General features: G+C 40.2%; 1 protein-coding gene across 4 annotated transcripts in view; it reads left to right on the plus strand.

The window, feature by feature from the left end:
- Positions 1-22,197, plus strand: part of rap1gapb (RAP1 GTPase activating protein b) — an 88,415-nt gene that overhangs the window by 47,529 nt on the left and 18,689 nt on the right. For 3 of the 4 annotated variants that reach the window (XM_086149933.1, XM_086149935.1, XM_086149936.1), the window contains 9 exons: positions 7,051-7,098; positions 9,376-9,414; positions 9,887-10,072; positions 10,369-10,472; positions 16,640-16,718; positions 16,797-16,850; positions 16,931-17,014; positions 17,097-17,197; positions 19,038-19,167. In XM_086149933.1, coding sequence (XP_086006059.1) covers positions 7,051-7,098; positions 9,376-9,414; positions 9,887-10,072; positions 10,369-10,472; positions 16,640-16,718; positions 16,797-16,850; positions 16,931-17,014; positions 17,097-17,197; positions 19,038-19,167 — 825 coding nt within the window. Of the gene's footprint in view, positions 1-4,460; positions 4,497-7,050; positions 7,099-9,375; positions 9,415-9,886; positions 10,073-10,368; positions 10,473-16,639; positions 16,719-16,796; positions 16,851-16,930; positions 17,015-17,096; positions 17,198-19,037; positions 19,168-22,197 lie in introns of all 4 variants that reach the window. The other variant, XM_086149932.1, reaches the window with a different exon arrangement.

Below are 22,197 nucleotides of genomic sequence, written 5' to 3' on the forward strand. Positions count from 1 at the left end.
CTGGCTTCAGGGCAGGGGCCGGGTGACCCGCGTTCAGGCAAGGGAAGATTAGATCCATTGCTTTTCTTCTTCATGGGGATCTTCTGAGATGCGCTTTGTCTGGTCCCTCCCCTGGGACCCTGTTTGCCTTGGCTGACCCTTCCAGGGGCATAAAGCCCCTGACAACATAGCTCTCAGGATTAGTGTGATGTGCAAACCCCTCCACCACAGTTAGGTGGCAGCTCACAGTGGGCGTCTAAAGCACAATTTAACGTAAATAGATCAATCACAAGTTAATAATTCAATAAATGAATAGAGATTTTGTAAATTCTGAGTCACAGTAAAAAAGCATTCAATCAAATTGTTGTCAGAGGAGATGTTTCACTTTATGTTGCACAACCTTAACTGGAATTAGACCCGTTTAGGCTCTGTCTAAAAATACCTGGGTTGAAAATCTGAGTGCTGTTGCGAAAATGGAAATATATGTAACACAGCTCACAAACAGCACTTACTGCCCCTGGAAAATAGCTCTGCGTCTGTGCCTTAAAGCACACAGACATACGCGCTTTAAAATACATTTGTTTGTCCTTAATCTTATTTATTTAAATAAGTATCGCCCGCACTGAACTCTTCATTTCATGGCTGCAGTTCTGTGAGGCATGGATTTGAGGAAGCAAGGTGGAAGAGAAATAAAAACAGATCCGTCTACTGCACAAGTGCATTAAAAAGAGAAGATGGTCGTGTGAAGTGGAAAGGGCGGGCTTAGTCATGTTCCTCCCTTCCCTTTTCTCTTCCCACAGAACAACCCTGCTTGCGTATGATAGGTGGGGTGACATGAAAAGAGGAAGGAAGGGAAATTAAACTCTCACATTACAACACATGCTTTCGCCTCGCGCGCAGACCAATTCTGACCAGGAGCTGTGGCTTCGCTCTCCAGTGCCAAGCAAGTGCTGAAGTCGTTGGTCCTTCCTCTCACGGTGGGAAAAAAACAAAAACCCTCGCTCCCATCAGCCCACTTTAGCCGTGCACTTGTGGAATGATGAGTGAACTCACGATAGTGGAGAACACCTTACTGGACGGGCTGCTCGACCATCCTCTCAGCAAGCCTTTTCGCAGGAGACGCGGCTTCAGTGATGTGAGTACTTTAAATGCGAGTGTTATTTTGCTGCACTGACTGCTTGTTTGCATCCCAGCGTCTAGAAGACAAAGAATAGCATATTGGAATTTTGCTCAATCTACACAGACACACATATACACACACACACACACAGACACACAGAATGAAGTTGTGCTCAAGCAAGTACTTGCGTTTCAAGTCCTGCTGCAGTGAAGCAGTGCCTCCACAGTCCCAAGCTGCGCTTTCTCCAGGGAGATTCCACTGGTTACTTTGGAGTCTGAATGGTTCACTGATAATCTGTTCAGCATAAGACAATGTTTGTTTTGTAGTCAGCAGAGCAGTATCTCCCAGAATATCATATGGCACTATTTATTTTCACATGCAACAATAGACCGAGGCTGCACCTTTGGCATTACTGGGTCAGCGCCAGGTGTGAGTGTTTGTACTCTTAAGAAGAGGTGATATGCGCATGTTTATGAGTATGTCCTAGTACATGCATGTGTGCGCTTCCCCTCAAGCCTTGTGTGGGTGTGTTTCACAAAGCCCTGCAGTGCCCCTTAGTAAATTTAAGCTGTCATGTGGAAACATCAGCTTGGCATTTCAGTCCACTTGTGTTTCATGGTGACTAGAGGACTCAACCCAGCAACAAGCAGTGCCATCAGGGCGGATGTGATCATCCCCATCCTCAACTCAGGTTGGAGCTGCCTCGAAACCCATGATGCCTTTCGGTGCTATCATCTCTTTAAATGATTACCTTGCTAATTGTAACGTTCTCTTGGAGGACAATTTAAACGATTACTGTTTGTTTAAACGATCGCCTCGCTCATTGCACTAAGCACTGAGTTGCGTACTCTTGGAAGACTTGTTCGAATAAATGTAAATATAATTATGTCAATAGAAATCGAGACTTTGAAGGGAGGGATAGTGAATATATTTGTAGAAGGATGCTGAGGATGGAAGTGCCATGCAGGAGGCCAAGAGGAAGAACAAAGAGAATATGCATTGATGGAGTGAAAGAGGACATGAATTTAGTTGGCGTGAGAGAAGGGAATACAGAGAATAGGGTTGCTGTGATGACCCCTGAAGGGAGCCTCCAAAAGGGAAAGAAGAAAAAATCAGTGGGAACTGCTTTTGTGAGGGAAAATCCAAAAATATACTGAACAAAAGTCACATGAGCGTATGAAGTAGTTTCAATCCTGAATCTATTGAATGTCACACTCACAGGCCTTTAATGAGAAATTAAAATTCCATATCATTTTTAAGGATTTAAGGATTCCCAAGTAAACTCTTTCAGCTTTTTTTTTTTAGACAGATTTGCTGATTTTTTGCTGATGTTCAAGTTCTTTTTCAAATTGTTTTTTGAGAAAATGCTTGCTGACCTTTTGGAAATGTCTTACATTATTTCCTTTTTTAAACATACTAGAATGTCATGAATAATGTGTTGCTTTTTTTTTTTTTTTTTGGAATTTGCGAAAGTTTTGAGGTAATTACTTGCTGTTTCTTAGGTAAGAGTTGACGACCTATTTAAAGGTGACAAATTGCCCGTGCACTCGATTGGAAGATGATCAGAAGGAAATAACCCCCAATAAGCAATGACTGTCAATAAATTTAAAGAAATATTATATCAGTAAATCAAAACAGACCTTTTACAGACAGTTATCAAAGTACAAACTAAGAGCTTTATTTTAGGTATATTGCTTTTTTTAACTCATTCCCCAGCCAACTTTTGATAAGACCATTTGACCTTTCAACGCCCACAAAATGTTTAGTTATATCAGCCCCATCAAAAGACAGAAAAAAGCCTGAGTTTTTGACAGAAACAACCTGTTTTTAGTGGTTGTTTGGGGCTCTGTCTTTACAGATTTGGTAATAATCATCTGAAAGAAGTACAGAGAGAAAAGCTTCAAGTCACACCTGATATTGAGGTCATATTATGCAATGGCAGATGTTTTTGGCATAGGTATCGTCAAAGCCAGGTAGCTGCACTTGAAACGACAATAAATTCAGTATCTTTGTTATTTATAAATAATTTATATGGAATTGAAAGTGGTTAGTTGGGAGAGCTTTTTTTTCTCAATTGCTTTCTGTTCAACCTCAAAAGTTAATTAAGGTTGGAAACTTTAATTCCCAGTGTTTACTTCTTGCTTGACCTCACATGAACAGATAAGGTATCAACTTTGATGTCTCTTATTTGTCTCTTGCTATAATTACCTCTGCATGTTGTTGGTGACAATGATTTCTTTTTTTTTTTTCAGATTATTAGTTACTTAATCACCAGATGGCCAATCTGAACCCATTTGCAGGTCCGGCTAATTCATTTTTTGACTAACTTGATCATTAATTACAGCCATAATGATTTACCAACCACCTGAGCAAGGACAATTACACAAAGTGTTTGCTCCAATTGTTTGCCAGTTTGTAGCTGTTGCTTGAGATCAACCGAGAATAATTGACAACAGGGCTAAATATTGTTGAACTGAAGCAAAGACATTTTAAAGCAAAGCCATTTCATCTGCTTTAGAAAGCAAATAATTGAAAAGTAAACCCTCAAGTCAAACCTTTTCATTTTGTGAAGAGTAATGTTACAAGAAAACAGTTCAAGTTTATGTATATTTCTACACATGCTGAGTAAATCGAATCTATTGTAATCTTGCCGTGGTGGAAACCAATCATCTTGAAATGGTCCCGTTACACGAAGACACCTGTCAGGTTGGATCTAAAAAGGCCAGCATTTTGCGAGCGCAGCCAATTTTCTTTGGGTTGTCTCTTCTTCTTTGCGTCTCATTCTCTCTTTCTCTCTCTTTCACCATCCTACGACTATTACCTTCACTGGAAATAATTTACATTGAGGCTTTCAAGTAATAGGGTTACCTGGTTTCCTCAAGTTTTAAGCACAAATCCAGCGCTACCATTTGCAGCAGCCATCCAGTAGTATTTGCAATAATCTGGCAGTTTTTTCTGCTTTTGTTATTTACTTCTTTCTCACCCAGTAGGTTACTTTGATTGTTTTTTTTCTACCTATTAATATTACTGGATGACACCAAGAGCAGAGGTACTCATTTGGCCTGTGAGTGCAGTGAGACGAGTGGTTGACTGTAGCAACAGAGAGAGAAGCTCCAAGGAACGCCGTCCCTTGAGATTTGGTTGTTTACAGTGTGTTTGTCTTGAAGCGTGAAGGGAGAATTCTCTCTGTGTCAAATGAGGCCTCTGTGGGACTGTTGCGTCCCAAGACTTTGCAGGCAGACTTTGCAGTGAGCGGATATGACAGATGAGTGAGATCACAAGGGAAATCACATCAGCACAAATTCATAATCAAATCCATCTCTCTTTTTTTGGATATGTGTCACCTCTCTCTCTCCCCCAGACCTCGGATCTGTTTTCCATGATCGAGAGGATGCAGGTACTGTGAGTGGGCTCCGCCTCCGCCCTGACTAAAACTCGCCTGATTTTCAAGCTTTAATTGAGCGCCATTCCTGACTTTGCACCTGCCCTCGAAAGCAAACTTTTCATCTTATATTCAATCAATGTTGCTGCTGTGCCTATCCTCGAATTAATATATCGATATCCTTGCAACTTGTACGTGTGCCAACATCTCTTTCTTTTTTTTTTTTTTTTGCATTGATGTGTGATTAATACATGCAGCACTGAAAAGATAATGCTTCATTATCTCATTTGTAACCCTTTTTTTGAGATTAAATGTGTAACGCTTGATCAAGCCACCATTTGGAGCAGCTGGTAACAAATTATCTTTTCTGTGTTTGTTACCATCCAGTTCTGAAAAAATGCCTGAAAGATTCACAGGAATGAACAACTGTCAACAACAACTATCTTATCAACTTTGTTTCTGCAAGTGATCTCTAAAAAGTTTCATTATTGTCAATTTGCTCATAGAATGGAACATTGCATCTTGGCACAATGGGAGTCAAGGAGCTTTTTATCAGACTGAATGGATAGGATCGGCGTGAACACGTTCATTTACTTGTTTATATTAGTCCTTTTTCTGACAGACTTTTGTGCGTACTTCAGTAGTTTGTTTATTTTGTTTTGGATTTTCCCCCGTGGCTAAAGATATCTATTAATTTAAACAGATTATGGCGAAGTCTCAGGGGGGCAACTGTCTTCACAAATGTTTCCTTTGACAAAATCATGAAACTGGTTACTTTTTAAATGATACGTGACTGTAAATAATGATTTAGCCTTTGTGATGTGAAAATGAAAAAAAAAAAAAAAAACATGCCGTCGGCGACACATTCACAAAGCAGTAAGAGCTTTCGCCTCAAAGCAAGAAGGTCCCTGGCTTGATTCCAACTAGGGGACTTTCTGTGTGGAATTTGAATGTTGTCCCCTTGTCTGCATGGGTTTCCTTCAGGTTCTCCATCTTCCTCCCGCAGTCCAAAAACATGCATTAGGTTCAGTTATTCAGGTGTGTGAATGAGAGAGGGAAAGGTTGTATGTCTCTATATTACATTTGAACAAGAGTGAATGGTTGTATGTCTCTATGTGACCGTGAATCATCCCAGGGTGAATTCCAACGGTCACACAATGACAGCTGTAATAGGTGACAGACCCCCAACCAGCAACCCTGTGCAGGATAAGCAGTAGAGATAATGAATGAATGATTCCACCTTGGATTGACTTTTAAGAAAACTGTAAGAAAATCATCCTGATATTCTATATCAAAAGGCATGTGCTTATCATGTACAATGTGCCTTGGTATAGAGACAATATAAAACTTTTTAAAGTTTCATCTTTTGAGAAGTTGTAAGTGCTGAAGGAAGAAGAGTCCCGGGTGACAAAGACAGGATTTTTAATCCTGATGCTGGCTTTCTGATCGCGCAGTCTGATGCCATATTTAGTGCTCGATTTGGGGATTTAGGGCCGACTCAATGTTTTGCGTGATACCTCACCCAAGCAAAACAGATACTTACAAGTTATACATAAAGGTGGCATTTTTCTTTTTTTCAAGAAGCTGCAGTGGATGAGAAATGGAAATAAATAAGGGAAGCAGAAACAGCGAACAAGTTTGAAATTGCACTTGATTCATCATTCTCCATTTCCCCAATAATCTGCAGCAAATGGATCTTGCTGTAGGCTTTTAAACTGATAGGGGATGAATTTTGTGGAGCTATGAATCAGCAGAATAAGTAGTAATGAATCAGCAGAATGAGATTAGATACAGCAGATTACATCTTCTGCTATATGGATCTCTCACACACACACGCACATCATATGAGTGTTTCATGGAATTCGAGAGGCCCGCTTTCCATATCTGCCTCCTTCCCTTTCTTTCTGTTGTCATGGAACTGTCATGGAATATCTCAGACTTGTTTTTTCTTGCAAGTTTCTTTTCCATTCCTTCCTTTTCAGTGTCTCCTTCTTTCTTGGAAACATCTTGATAAGTTTGTCATGCATTTATGTTTCATTGTTGCATATATTCTATTCATTTGGGGGATTTCTGAAATAAATGTAAATGGTCCTTTAAGCAAGTTCTTACAATTTTTTCCAAGAAAAAGTCTTGTTTTCTTCTTTTTCTTCAAGCAATTTCAGCCATTTTTGCTCTTATTACTGACATAAATGGTTATTTTGAAGACTCCAGTGAATATGATGAGCAAAAGGGGAGACAAATTATACAAAAAGTAGTCAATTGAAAATAACAATTTTGCAAATATTTACACACACAGTTATTACAGACTATTTTGATTATTATCAGTGTGTTTTTGTTGCCTTATAATAAATTCCTCTCCAGCCATCCTTAGATCATAAGTGGACATGTAGCTCATATTATCTGGCTTCCTGGAAGCACCTCACGCTTATTCATCACAGAGAAATATCTATCATTTAACCGAGTACAGTGGCATAAAAGGCATAGTGTACCTTTTCACAAATGTTTTGTAAGTATTTCATCTGGTCTGTTAGTTTCCTGTCATTTTTTTTTTATTTTCTTCCCTCCACAGGGTTGCAGGATGGATGAGCAAAGATGCCCCCTCCCTCCACCCCTCAAAGTGAGTCAGATCCTCCCATCTCCTCAAAGACCGGTCTGGTAAATCTTCTGTAATGGCAGAGTTATGAACCTTTCCTTATCAGCTGTCGAACAGGCATTAGGATGCTCAGCGACTGAGTTAGGAACCCGACAGGAACTAGAGGGGCGAAATCCTCCGGTGCTCTATTACTGAGATAGGCTTACACAGCTGGCATTGAAGACTTGTGGATATTCTCACCATGAGTTCGGGTTGAGTCAGAAAGTGCACACAAAAGATAGTAATCATTAGAAAGGGGGGATTTAACGATGACTGCCCGAGAACAATCGGAATAAATTGATAGAGTGGCTGCACTAATATCTAAGGTTTTATTCAAAGGCACCTTTTCAGTATCAATTGGGGAGATATGTAGGGCTTTTACCGGTAGATGAGTGAACTGTGAAGTTTTAAAAGGGACTACACTTTGCCCTTGGGAAAATATGGAACAAAACGACCTCCAGACAATCTGAGTTTGACCTGGAAGCTTAACAACCCAGCCTAGAAATGCAGCTTATTCTAAAGTGCAGCTTAGACTGAGTGCGTAATGATAATTCGATCATGCAGGATCCTTCATTCACGGTTTGTTTCAAATCAATCGGAAACGCCCATCACAAACTTGCAGATCAATAAAAGATTATGACCGCTGTTCCGTCAGCCTAAGTGAATCTATCAGTGAATCCTTTGAAATAATGAGAAGAAAAGCATGAATGTATTGAATGGGCCTGTCAAAATTAATGGTGTTAATCTGCCAACAAATGCTGATAAAGGTTCTGTGTGTGTGTGTTGAAGCAGAAATGAAACCAAAAGTATTTTATGTATGACTCACACTGCGGTATAAACCTTTCTTCCTGTTGGAGAAGAAATTTGCACCACATTTGAGTTTGATATTCTTAAACTGGCAAGGTTCATCTTGATATTTTATTGACAGCTGTGTTTTCAGATATTTTGATGCAAGTAAAAGAAGGTTTGCTATCTCTGTGTTAAAAAGCCAAATATCATTTTAACAGGTTGTGTGTTTTTGGCTCAGGATCGTCTCCTTTGTAGATAGAAATGGTTTCATATAAGCAAACCAAAATTTCTCTAATGGAAGTACAATAGGGGGCGTTGTGGTGCAGGAGGTAATTCCGGGTTAATTGCAAAGAATAAATTTCCCCACGGGGATAACTTATTATTAATTACATCCATTACCTCCTAAATTCTGCTTAGGGGACTTTTCAAGTTTTTCCCAAAATTTTAAAGAGGAGGGCAGACTCAAATCAAAAGTAAATTTGGTAATTAGACAGAAACCTAGCTTGAGTCATTTAAAAACTATTACCAAACTGTTATGCATAAATTTCAATTATCTTTATTATCCTTTACCAGTACATTCATGGAGTCCACTGCTTAAGAAAATTAAATATCGTAGGTCACAGTAAAACAGTATATGAGTAAGCATTGAGCACTGCATATTCACGATGCGATTCATATTTGTCATGAAATAAATAAATAATAAAGCCAAAATAAACAGGCAATTTACTGTCTATGTGACCTGCAGCGTAATCTTACATGTTCTCATATGAAAAGCTCTCCAACTTCCTCCTTCAGTCCAAAATCCTGGAGGAAGTGAATAAGCTGTGATATGTGAATCTGATGGTATGATATCAAGCTATTACCAGTACTTGAATTTATTTCAACATTGGCATTCGAGCACATTTCTCATCTCCCTCATTCCCCCAAAAAAGGAAAAAAAAAACAAAAAACAAATGTATAATGAAATGTAAGGTAAAATAAAAGTAATGTTGGTTCCTTATTATCAACATATTTAGAGCCAGCACAGGACTTCCTGTTAGACAAAGAAGTCCTGATTTCCTCTATTGTAAGAGTTGTTAGACTTTGGAGGTTTAACTGTAATTTATCATTTCTGCAGGACAAAGCTGGAAAGTGGTGAGGCAGACTATGATCTGCAGGGGCTGCTGAGTAGCATTTCTTACAAGTGTGGGATAAGGAGGGGGGGTTCAGGGGTTGGTGTAGCCACAGTAGCAACACAACAGTTACTTTCCTGAGTATGACAGGCTTGTGTACCAGAGGGTAAAATTACAGTGGCCTAACTAGAGGATTCAAGAAGCTCCAAGCTGAAACCCATATGACAAGTTTGTAGGTCCCTCGGCCTTATTGTTACATACACAATATTAAATGTCAGCATCTGCCTTGATGGATTTTATCCTGATCATGAACATTTCCTCCCTTTAATCATCAACTTGTACTCCCATTTGCTTCCCGCAGACTGAGGAGGACTACATCCCTTATCCCAGTGTTCATGAGGTACAAACAATGCACACGCATGCACGCACTCACACACATACACACACACAACTAATTATACTCTGCACAGGTGACAGAAAATTGTATCAACAATTGGTCTTGCTCTGGAATCTGGAATCATTAAAAAGCTTTTTATTTATAGAGATGAAAAAGGTACAAGAAAAGGTAAATGTTCTGGAAAACATTGTCTTGCCAAGATATCAAAATGTGTTTCTTGTATCCAAATAAAGGAATAATGTGTGGACCATAAATCAATTGATGATGGAAATTTGAAGGCAGGAGGAAAATGCTCTACATATTAAACTTAGAATGGGATTTACTTAAAGAAACACTGTACCCATTAAAAAAGAAATATGAACTGAAATTATAAATAAGCTTTATATACAATATAGGATGGAATTTACAACAAAGTGTTTGAACACAACACGGTAAAGTTGTTCTTCTTGCGATGATTACCCCCGGTTTCTACCAGGTTCTCGGTCGAAGCAGCCCATTTCCGCTCATTCTGCTGCCCCAGTTTGGCGGTTACTGGATTGAAGGGACCAATCACGAGCCTAAAGAGCCACTGGAGGCGGAACAGGCCCCCTGTCCCGTCTCTCATGTCAAACTGGAAACCAACAGCACTGCCAAGATCTACAGGAAGCAGTTCATGGGCAAGGTCTATTTTTTTTAAAGCATCAAGTTGTCGTTATTTATTTGATTCAATGTTATCGGTGAATATTATCATTTGATGAACTGCAACATTAATTCAAATTGAAATGTTCAATATCTTATTTAACATTTGTCATCGGGGCAATTCAGCCACTTTCCTTAATTAGAAGATGATTACATCCTCTTTTCCATTCCATTTTTCACTCATAGCAGTTGTGTTATCACTATTATTATTATTCTTTGTCCGATGCTAAAGGAATAGTCATCCTTGCATTAAGGTCTCATCTGCCTCTCTGCCCGCAGGAGCACTTTAATTATTACACCATGGATGCCGCCCTGGGCCACTTGGTTTTCTCCATCAAATACGATGTCATCGGGGATCAAGAGCATCTGCGCTTGATGCTTCGGTACAATTTCTTGTTATCGTTTCATGCTTATCTCTTTCTTTTTTTTTCCCCTCCTGCTAGGTCTTTTTTTAATCATAGGCTCTCCAGTTGGATGTCTCACGCATGCCAATCCTTTTCTTTATATATATTTTTCAGTGTGGCTGCAGGAGCGCTCACCATGCTCCGAACCGACAGCTCTAACATTTCTACTAAAGTCCATATTCATTCCATCTCCATTTAGCTAGAACCTCAGTCTTGTGGTGTTTTTGTTTTGTTGTGTTTTAACCACATTACTCTTGTCAGGCCATTCAATTTATCACTACGTCTCTCTTAGTTACAACACTCTCTCTGCTCATTCACAGTAATTTTCTGTTTTTTAGAAGTGATTTTAAAACCAGACTGATTTAGCTGTTGTGCTTGTGACAGATGCAAATGTATTATACACTCCACACATATTTGTGTTTCACTCTTTTATCCGGCTTCAGCGCCGCTTTGCTGAACTCTTAAAGCTCAACTTCTGAATATTCCCAGGCTCTGTGCCGTGCACCAGTTTTTTTTCACATTAAAAAACTAAATAAATGGCATCGTTATTCATAGCTGTGCATTCTTGATAATTGGAAGCAACATTACATTATTATTTTTATATTTTTGTGTATATGTGGACTTTAGGGGAGAAAATATTCCACTGAATCCCATTACAACTTAAATATTTGCTCTAACTGCTGACACGGAATAAAAAGTATGTAGTTTACATTAAAGAAGACAAAATTGTCACATCCGCTACAGTGAAAAAACTGCCAATGTCACTAAGTAGAATGTAGAGGTCACAAGTAATCATATCTATTGATCTGTAAATTCAATTGATTGATGTCATAGGTCCAGAAAGTGAGGCAAAACTGAAAGCACAAGCATATCTCTATAATTGCAGACCGTTGTGGCTGGAAACACACACATACAAACACTCATGCATTTGCTTTAATACTGAACAGGCACAGCTGGAAACTGTATCTCATTTTTTAGCCAGAAAACCGTCATTCCAAACTCAGAAAAAAAATCCTCAAAGCATCATGAAAGTTGGGATCATGATGAGTCACAAATATATGACATGCACGGATCCCTTTTTGGAGATTGAGCAGGATTTTGACTACATCGTTAAATGCCAGCTGAGGGTTTTTTTCTAAAGTCTATTTTAGCTGTACCTCAGCATCGCAGGGAGTATTTTTTATCATCGCAAGTTAGGAAAAGGTGTCACTCTCATAGCCTTAGAAACACAACAATCACATAACCGGAGTAGAAGATGAATCATGTTCCATTTATACACACAAGTATCTAATTATTATGCACACTGAGGGTGAGGTTGAAATTTTATCTGGTTTGATCTGTTGATAACAGTGGCTAAAATGATGCAAAGTTACTTGGTTCATCTGTGTTCAGGGGGCCGCATTTATTCAAATTGCACGTTATGCCTTTAGTCAGAGGTTGAGGGACTTGAATAACCAGTGTGTCTGAGATCATGCACTCCAATATAACTCACCGTTGAGACTGTTTTAGTTAGTGTACTTTACATGGGCCAATCTTCAAAATGTTAAATGACTTTTAGACGTCGCTCATAACATTTTCTCTGCCCCATTTATCATCTCATTGCTGCTCTCACTGCACAATTTAAAAGACAGATCAAATCAGGTCAGTAGGTGGACATATGAGATAAGACTGTATGCATTGCAAGTCGCCAAATCTGTAATGATTGTCTGAAGAAATGTTAGGAAGTGATATTCCAAAAATTATCTGAGGGAGACTGACAAGAGGCGCAAGCCTCAGTGCCCTTAAAACCCGAACATTGGAAATGTGCAGATGTTGAAATCACCCAACAGATCCAGGGTCTGAATGCAAATGAAGGGAAACCAACCATTTTCTGGCCACCTCTGCTCAGCATATTTCACCATAAGTCTTTGAAATCGAGTTGGGTTTGCATGTCCCCAAAGTAGCCAAGCAAGGTGCAAATAAATTTCAAGATAGAACTGATGTATCATAATTCTGCAGTCCTCCCAACAACTCCTCCCTTCTTGAGAATTATAATCGTCAGATTTTATTGAAACCCATCCATCCATCCATCTTCCTCCGCTTATCTGGAGTCGGGTCACAGGGGCAGCAGCCGGAGCTGTGAGAAGCAACACATGGTCCAGTTCCTCTGGGGGGACCCAAAGGCGGTCCCGAGCCAGCCTGGAGACATAGTCTCTCCAGCATGTCCTGCATCTTCTCCGTGGTCTTCTCCCAGATGAACATGCCCAGAATACCTCCCCTGGGAGGTGTCTGAGAGGCATCTTGACCGGATTCCCGCACCATCTGACTCCTCTCTATGAGGAGTAGCAGTGACTTTACTCCGAGCTCCTCTCAATCTTCTCACCTTGTCTATAAAGGAGAGTCCGGCCTCCCTATGAAGAAAATTCATTTCAGACCCTTGTATCCGTGATCTCATTCTTTCGGTCACTGCCCACAGCTCATGACCATAGGTGAGAGTGGGAACGTAGATTGACTGGTAAATTGAGAGCCTCACCTTCTGGCTCAGCTCCCCCCGCACCATGACAGACCAATACAGAGTCCACAGACGCCTCCTTGATCCATCCATCGATCTCCTGCTCCATCCTCCCCTCACTCATGAACAAGACCCCGAGATACTTGTAGCTGTTGTAGCTCTGCCAGAGGTGGGAGTTGAAACTCCTTTTGACAGGGGACTGTCCCAGACATTCCCAGCAGCCCCTTACGTTATGTTTTGGTCTGCCAGGTCTGACAAGCATCCTCCCCCACCATCGGAGCCATCTCACCAGCAGGTTTTGATCAGTTGACAGCTCCACCCCTCTCTTCTCCTGAGTGTTCAGGACATGCGTCCGCAAGTCCAATGAAAAGACCACAAGGTCGATCAAAGAACTGTGGCCTAAGGTGTGTTGGTGCCAAGTGCACATATGGACACCACAGAAGTACAGAAGTCCAATAACAAGACACGATTCAGGTTCAAATCAGTGGGGCTTTCCTCCCAGTCACGCCCTTCCAAGTCACACTGTCATTGCCCATGTGAGCATTGAAGTCACTCAGTAGGACGAGGGAGTCCCTGGTAGGAGCACTCTCTAGCAGCCCCCCAGGGACCCCAAGAAGGGTAGGTAAACTCAGCTGTTGTTGGGTGCATACCCACAAACAACAGTCAGAACCCGGCCCCACCACCTGAAGATGGAGGGAGGCAACCCTCTTGTCCACTGGGTTGAACCCCAATGTACAGGCACTGAATCGGGGGGCAATCATTATGCCCACACCTACCCAGTGCCTCTCACCGGGGGCAACTCCAGAGTAAAAATAGAGTCAGGCTCTCTTGAGAGGCCTGGTTCCAGAGTCCAACATATCTATTTGGAATCTCTCAGCCTCACGCACCAGCTTGGGTTCCTTCCCTGCCAGAAAGGTGACATTCCATGGCCCAAGAGTCAGCTTCTGCAGCTGAGGATCAGACTGCCAAGGTCCCTCAGCTCCGGCCTCCGCCCAGCTTGCACTGCAGCCGAACCCCTTGGCGCTTCCTGCGGGTTGTGAGCCCTGGGGAAGATGGACCTATGTCAGTCCTTCGGGCTGTGCCTGGCCAAGCCCCATGGGTGAAGGCTGGGGCACCAGGCACTCACCATCGAGCCCCAGCTTCAGGACAGGGGCCTGGGGACCAGCATCCAGGCAAGGGAAGACTAGATCCAATGCTTTTCTTCTTCATGGGGTTCTTCAGGGGGTCTTCTTTATTGAGACCAAGAGAGATCATTTAAAGGCTGTAGTTTGAGGTGCTGTTGAACTGCGCTACCCTCTGCTGAGAGGACTTCCAGTATAATTTCATCTTTTTAATGTCAACCAAATCAAACGTATCCGGGTTAACATTTAACGTACATGCATTAGACCGAGGCAGTGATACATAAGCAAAATGGTATATTTTTGCATCAAATTCGGAATTATAAATTCTGCTCGATATTTGGGATCAGTCAGACCCAACTAAGATAAAACTGAACATAGTCTTATGATTTTGAAGAAAAGAGCGATATGTCACCTTCTTGGGAAAACATATCATGTATAGTTATTTCACTTAACTATAAAACACTGTTATTAAGTTTAACATCCAGCAGGTAGACCTCTGATATTGTCTGCCAATGGGTACTTCTGGATCAGCTGCATCATAGCCTATTGTGGCTGTTAATTTTGTTTATAGTTTGCATGTATCACAAAATAAAATAATTCATTACTAAAATGGAATGAGTTAGTTTAATTGTTTTTGGCCCCTTTTATGTCAGCATGTGCTGCCAGTTCTTTCTATATTGTCTTTTTACTAGTTGGTGTAATTTCCATCTGCTCATACTGGCAAGTAAAGATGAAAAGTTTAGATGAGGACAGCAAGTCAAAGAAACATAGAATAAAGTATCAGGTGAAAGAATCCTATGTGGATGAATGACTACATGGGGTTGTTAGAGGTTAATAGATTACATAGGGACAACAAAAGAACATTTAGATCAAAAACTCTGCAGATTGACTGCATTCATCTCATCTTCTAACTTGATGAAGAGTGACTTGATCTCTTTGATTTATGTGGCAGTACTGATAAAATGCAAAAAGCACTGGAAATTACTGCCTTCAAAATGCAAATTCATGATGCAGTATTTGAAAAAGGACGGGGAGGATTATTTTTGGTTATAGAATAGTGAATTTATCTGCCTCCTTTTTATCTGAATCCTGAAATTTTTGCAAATTGCCTCTATAAAAAGTTGTAAGATGTTAGCCCACCACAAAACAAACTCCTCAGCTTCCCTGTGTAAATGTTGCCATTTAAAAGTGTGCCACAAAGCACACGACAAGTACACTATTCATCTGTGTTGCAAATCGAAAGCCCTCCGCCCACTGCACACTCGGTCCCCGACGTCCTCTGCCCCTTCACACTCTGCCAAAGACAGACAAGTGGCGGAGAGGCAGAACCCAACTCACCCAACCTGCAAAGTAATTTTGGCACCCGAGAGAATCCACTCCACATTTTAATCGCTGCATCCACTTTGTTAATGGAGCTTTAGAGCCGATGCGCACATCTGAAGTTACCAGTCATTCAGCCCACTACATTTTTTTTCAAGAGATAATGTTTTCCACTGAATCGGTAACCACTGTCACCTCTTCAACCAACGCACTCACCTCGGATCAGTGTAGTCGCAAGAACTGACTCACAGTCTATATTTAAAGCACTTGTATAGACTTATATAAGTCTGGCAGTCTCTTTTTAGAATATTACTGTATATCCTTTTGCAACAAAAGAGACTGCAGGATGAACACTGTTCCTGGAAAACTAATGAGCTTCTAATCTTTCTAAATAATGAAAGATAACTGCAAGAATAAGTTTGGTGGTTACAACATGGTTTCACATATGGAGACCCTAAATTGATGTGTGAATGAGAGTGAATGGTTTTGTGTCCCTGTACGTGCCTGTGTGATCGACTCCCAACCGTGCCGGGGTGAATCCTGCCTCTTGGCCGGTGAGGACTGGGATAGACTCCAGCCCCAGACTGCAAAATAAACAGTATCGATAATAACCGAATAACTGAAAAGGGTTTCTGACAAGCAGACTTGAGTCTAGTCACTTAATTTGCTGTTCTTTTGCTGCTGATGTGTCAAGTCAATTTTTGACCTTCATTTCCTGCCTCCACTTCGTCAAACACAGACATTGTGCATCAGTCTGTTTAGGTTTGATTTTTTTCGTCTAATTATGAAGTTGTTGCAAAAGCAAACACCGATTAGTACAAAAACAATACCGGCTCAAAAAATATCACTTGTTCGGATGATCGAATTATGCCTTACAAAGTAAATTAAATCTCCTCTCCTCATATGAGCCTTCACTTTTGCAAAACTTTGTCCCAGACATTGTGTGCTCCCATTTGTGTCCAAAAGAATTACAGATATTTCTTTGAGGTTTTTCTTCTTTTTCTTTCGAAAAGTATAACTAGCAATAGGTTTGATCTCATAAGACGAGCAACTGTTGTTTTAGAGAACAATGATCTATTTTATGTGTAAAGAATGGAGCATCCCCCTCGGAATGCTCTATCCATGAATAAATATTGCGACTCAAAGAATGAAACAATTGACACAGAACTTTTGTTCTATAATATATAACACGTCTCAAAATGTTTGACTCTCAGCACAAAGGTGAAAACCTACCACGACGTGATCCCCATCTCCTGCCTTACTGAGTTCCCCAACGTGGTTCAGATGGCCAAGGTTGGCAGATTCTGGCGTTGATTATCACCTTTCATTGAAATGGCAAAAACAAAAAGTAAAGGTCCTTTTCTCTCCCAGCTTGTTTGTGAAGAGGTGAACGTGGACAGGTTTTATCCTGTTCTCTACCCAAAGGTAAGCACCAGTCCGGAAGTTAATTGTAAATGTGAACAGTACACATGCTCCCTCTAACTACCTGTCCTCCTGTCCTTTAGGCGTCCAGGCTCATCGTGACCTTTGACGAGCACGTGATCAGCAACAACTTTAAATTTGGGGTTATTTATCAAAAGTTTGGGCAGGTAAGTGCATTTCTGAGCTCCCAATACTAACCTTTACTGTTGAACTCGTCATGAAAAAAGCCATTCCTTTCCTTTTTCACAGACAACAGAGGAAGAGCTGTTTGGGAATATGGCAGAAAGTCCTGCTTTCGTAGAGTTCTTGGAGTTTCTGGGCCACAAGATTGAGCTTCATGACTTTAAAGGGTTTGAGCAATTTATACCTCTCTCTAACAAGAAAGACATGTTTTCAAACAAATCCGTTGGTTTGCCTATTTGTCCTGCTGTCGGTGAAATCATTCCAATAATGTCTAATTTTCTAACTCATGACACGAAAACTATTCATTCCTTTTTGGATCCCATTGCTTAACTTTAAAAATATATTGGTAAAGTACCATACATTTTACACAAAATTTTTCTAAGGGAAAAAAAAATAAAAAATTCAAGTAGACTATAAATTAAAAAAGACATTTCCTTGCACTGAAAATTAAAGTATGCAGTTTGTAGGTTACATGGAATTCTGGAAACGCTGAAAAACACTGAATCAACATTACTAGCTTTCAGACAGACAAGTGCCAAGAACGCAGTTCTAAGAACTGTCCAGCTTGAAATTCACTTGAGAAACTACTCTCCTCCAGGGGAACTTTGTAGTTTTCAATTTACAAGGCCAGTAAGAGATCACAGTTGGGACAACTGTGACGCAAGCGTCTGTGACATGCACCTTAAGCACCACACTCAAAAACAAACCACCACAAAGAAGAGAAAGAGGGCAAGGCCAACATGGGTAGCGTAGTTGCCACTGCATTCATGTTCTGCATGGCAGTAATAATAACCGTGGAACTATCTAATGGCTTTCTTTCTGCACTTCTTTGCCCTGGGAAAAAACCTGCTGTTAGTTCACTCCACATTTATTTTGGCAAACATTTTTATGTTAGCTGCAAGCCCTGCGAACCCCACTGAGGTATCGCAGGCCAAAAGAACTTTGACCTTTTCCTCACAGGCTCTGTTCATTTTGTTGTAAATCGTAAGAGAACAGCTGATCATAATAGTTTTTAAAAATGGCACACCAAAAGCAGTATCTGGTAAAGGCCAGAGCTTATGAGTTCTACCAGCCATCAAGTGACTACTTTTTAAGTGCCTATGGAACCATAAAAAGACCCTTCCTTGGACCACGAGCTGAAATGGTCCACAGTCCCTGGTTCCTGTGCTGTTTGAATGCGCAAAAAAAATTTCAGAGTTCTCTTAAAGGTTGTAGGGATTGCAAAAAGTTCCTAAAATGTGAAAAATCTATGCTAAACCTAATGGGAAGTCACTGGAAAGATCTAGTGGTACCGTAGGTCATGACTTACAGCCTTCAGCAACGTGTACCATGACAGAGACGGATTTTACAGCTTCAATTGAGGATGAAGAATACCAGTAATTAAGCATTTGTTAACACCAAGGCCTCAGTAAACCACAATACAGTAAAAATTGGCACCAACTTTGGTTATCTACACTTCTAAAGAAGCTAAAACTTTAGTGCCTTCATCTCAGCTGTGTCATGTAACTCAGTTCAGGATTGGAACATGGAGCAGACCTGTTTTTTGATAATGACAAATGATTGGTTCTTCCATTGATCCCGGTGGAGAACTGTGATCTACAGTGAATCCCTCCAGTTCAATTTTCTTACCCTGAGTTTCTCGGGTGCAGATGGAGCACTGCTGGCTAATCCTTATTATAGCTCCCTACTTCATGTCAGAAGCAGGACATCACTCACATTGCTATTGATCAGATTCAACTTTAGATAAATGTCCGGGGGAAAAAAATAAGTTGATGTAGAGTGTCCTGATATTTGTCGTCTTACTGACATTGTGATTGAACGGTACCCTTGGCATTGTCATGATGATAGATGAGTGCTGACGGACTTGTGCTCCACTCCGAACACCACTTTCTTTGTCTCTTCTCACCCCGATTCCCTTCCCCACCTTTTCTTCTCATTCTTTTCTTTGTTTCATTCTCTTCAAATTACCCATGCCCTCAATCTCACTATTGGCCTTTTTTCCTCCAGGTTTCGGGGAGGGCTGGACGTCACACACGGGCAGACGGGGACGGAATCTGTTTACACAAGTTTCCATAATAAAGAGATCATGTTCCATGTGTCTACCAAGCTGCCTTATACAGAGGGAGATTCGCAGCAGGTACAGTGACATTCCAGTGATTAATTATAAAAGGAGCCTATTTATATACCAGGTCAGTTCTAAATATCCATCACTAATGGATTTTGTGAATGAATCTGGTTGTGAATTGTCTGCAGCGGCAATAATTAATGGGTCAGGTGTTTACATCCAAATTCAGGTCATTAATAGCCACAGGGTGGTTCATTTTTTTCTAAATGTTGTGAGCCTTCATATAAATATGATGAAAATTCCTTTTTTTTTGCACCCATTTTATTGTAAACATATATTTGCACATTGTTTTTTTTTCAGCAGTCATTGTAAATGTTTATTACATTTGGCACAATACTACACCTGAATGTAAGTGTAAAAATTTTACCTGCTGACAAATGCAATGCTGCTGAGGTTTAAAATGGCCAATTTGTTACAGACAGAAGAGGGCTCTAAACTTGCACAGTGTGAATCATTCACTCAATTGCCTTAAGTTGAAAGATGTTTTTCATGCTTGGGTAGCTAAAGTTCCACAACAGGAAACCACCTGTCATACCAGTCGCTGAAGCTGGCTCGATGAGCTCACAGACACAGTGCAGCATTACTGCGATGGCACTCACACACAATCATGGTGTGCCAGAGCATGCATGAACTACCGGTGCATTTCCTGCATCTCCCTGTGGCCAGATTAGCTGACCTTTGCCGTCCTACTGCGGATCTTGTTGCTTCTCCTTGTATTGCTTTCTCTTTCTGGTAATCTTGAAGCAACACTAAAAAAGCAAGGGGTTTGTATTCATACAGTGTTGAAAAATACAGAAAAGCATTTACACTGTGTGCACAATTATTAGGCAAGTGATTACTTTGACCATATCATAATTTTATCCATAATGTCCAACTCCAAACTTGAACGCTTATTGGATTGAATGTCTATCAGGTGATGTTTATTTGTGTAACAAGGGACGGTGTGGCCAAAGGAGGTCAACGGCCTATATAAAAGTGTGCATAATTATTAGAAAAAAGGGATTTAACTGACTCTGAAAAGTCAAATATTCTAAAAAGGCTTTCAGAGGGATGCAGCACTCTTGAAATATTTAAGATATTGGGGTGTGATCACAGAGCCACCAAATGTTTTTTTTGCAAATAGTGATAGAGTAATAGTGTAATAGAGTAATAGAGTCCATTTTGACTCAGACGCCAGCAAGGTTGAGGTGGGGTATTGGAATGGCCAGGTATTGCTAAAGATGAGCCAATTTAACCTTTTCGGGTTGAAAATGGACTCATCATCAACTCAGACCTACTGCCAATTTTTAGAAAACACTTTCTTTGAGCAGTGGTACAGGAAAAAGTCTGCATCTTTCAAGAGGACTTTGATTTTTATGCAAGACACGCTCCATCATAAGCATTAAAGTACTCCACTGCGTGGCTGGCCAGTAAAGGCCTTAAAGATGAAAAGCTCCTTCTGCACCTGACTTAAACCCTATTGAGAACTTCTGGGCCCTTCTTAGGGAGGAAAATTACAGTGAAAGTAAACAGTACACCTCTCTGAACAGTGTCTGGGAGGCTGTAGTTGCGGCACAAAAAGTAACTAACAAGAAACTGATTGACTCCATGAATGGAAAGTTTGACTGTTATCAAAAATAAGGGTCGTTTTATTGGTCACGAAGGGGTAAAATAAACAAGTGGGAAAATCTTTATTTTTTATTTAGGTGGATAATAATTCTGCACACGAATAGTTCCCTAATAATGGTGTACATATTGATATTCTCTTAAGAAAGCCAAAACTTTACTTTTACTGATTAAATATTCAGGTTTGATGGTTGAACATATTGGATTGACCAAGAGCACTGTAGTTGTACAACAACAAAATCAATCCTCAAAATACAACTTGCCTAATAATTGTGAACTTAGTGTACGTGCGCAGTGTATGATATCAAATATGCCGTATATCATACCAAAATTATTTTGTGCCAATACATCACCCTGGTTGAATAAATATAATTTTTATCAACTAATTTCACAGAGGACAATAAGTACAGAGCTCAAAATATAATAGTGTATCCATTTTGCTGGCAAACAGAGTAAACATGAGGCAAATAAACAATCATGCAACGCTTCAAGGTTTCTGTCACTAATATGGAATCATTGGATCTGAAAATTTGATATGAATGAAAATATTTTTAGGTGCAATTGAGTTTGTTATTCCAGGTTTATTGAGCAGTCGAGGACTGATTAAACGTTAAACGTCTGAGGTCCATAGCTAATGTTAATGAGCATTCAAATAAATGCATCATTAAAGTAAATGGAATGGTAAGTGGACTGCATTTAAATTAATTTTAAATTCACTTTCCTTGTCTACTGGGCCACTCAAAGTGCTTTACAACACACTTACAGTCCCTGATGGTAAAAGCATCAGGAACACTTTCCTCTCGTTCTACTTTACTTCTCAGAGGTGCACATTGTGAAGTCTGTCAAAAAAAAGATTTTCATGTTTTCACAACATTAAAGAAAGATGTAGGACATTAGTAACATATTTTAGCTCCAGATTTGATCCATGCAGAGGAGTATTTTCTTCTATTTCCTACAGAGAGAGTCTCTTCATCTTGAGTCTGAGCTACAGAATACAGACAGACACTTATGACTGCAATACAAAATCCGTCTTTTTCAAATGGAGAAACTCCTATATACTTTCATCATGGCCTTCTACCGTATAAGAGAGAAAGAATTGAGATAAGGAATGAAATAATTCTCCCATATAAGCCACATAAGGCTTATATGGGATGTGCTTGAAAGATGTGCTTGGTTAATGTGCACATTGGGCAAAGACAATGATACATTTCCCAAAAGGATCGGTTTTAACCTTGGAAGAAGGCTGAAATTGCAAAGAATGGTGCACAACACGGGGCACAGTAGCAGCAGTATGGTAAAGCCAGCCACATTCATCTAACTATAAACTCGCTCTTTTCAACTGAAACTGATGAGTTAATATTGGAGCTAAAGCAGACAATGTGTGAGCCTATCCCTTCTCCAGACATGATGGTAAAAAACACTACCCTGTAGTGTTGG

Source organism: Fistularia commersonii, chromosome 7 (assembly GCF_037954325.1).
Source record: "Fistularia commersonii isolate RoL2024-O1a breed Wild chromosome 7, RoL_Fcom_v1.0, whole genome shotgun sequence".
Classification (NCBI taxonomy): Eukaryota; Metazoa; Chordata; class Actinopteri; order Syngnathiformes; family Fistulariidae; genus Fistularia; species Fistularia commersonii.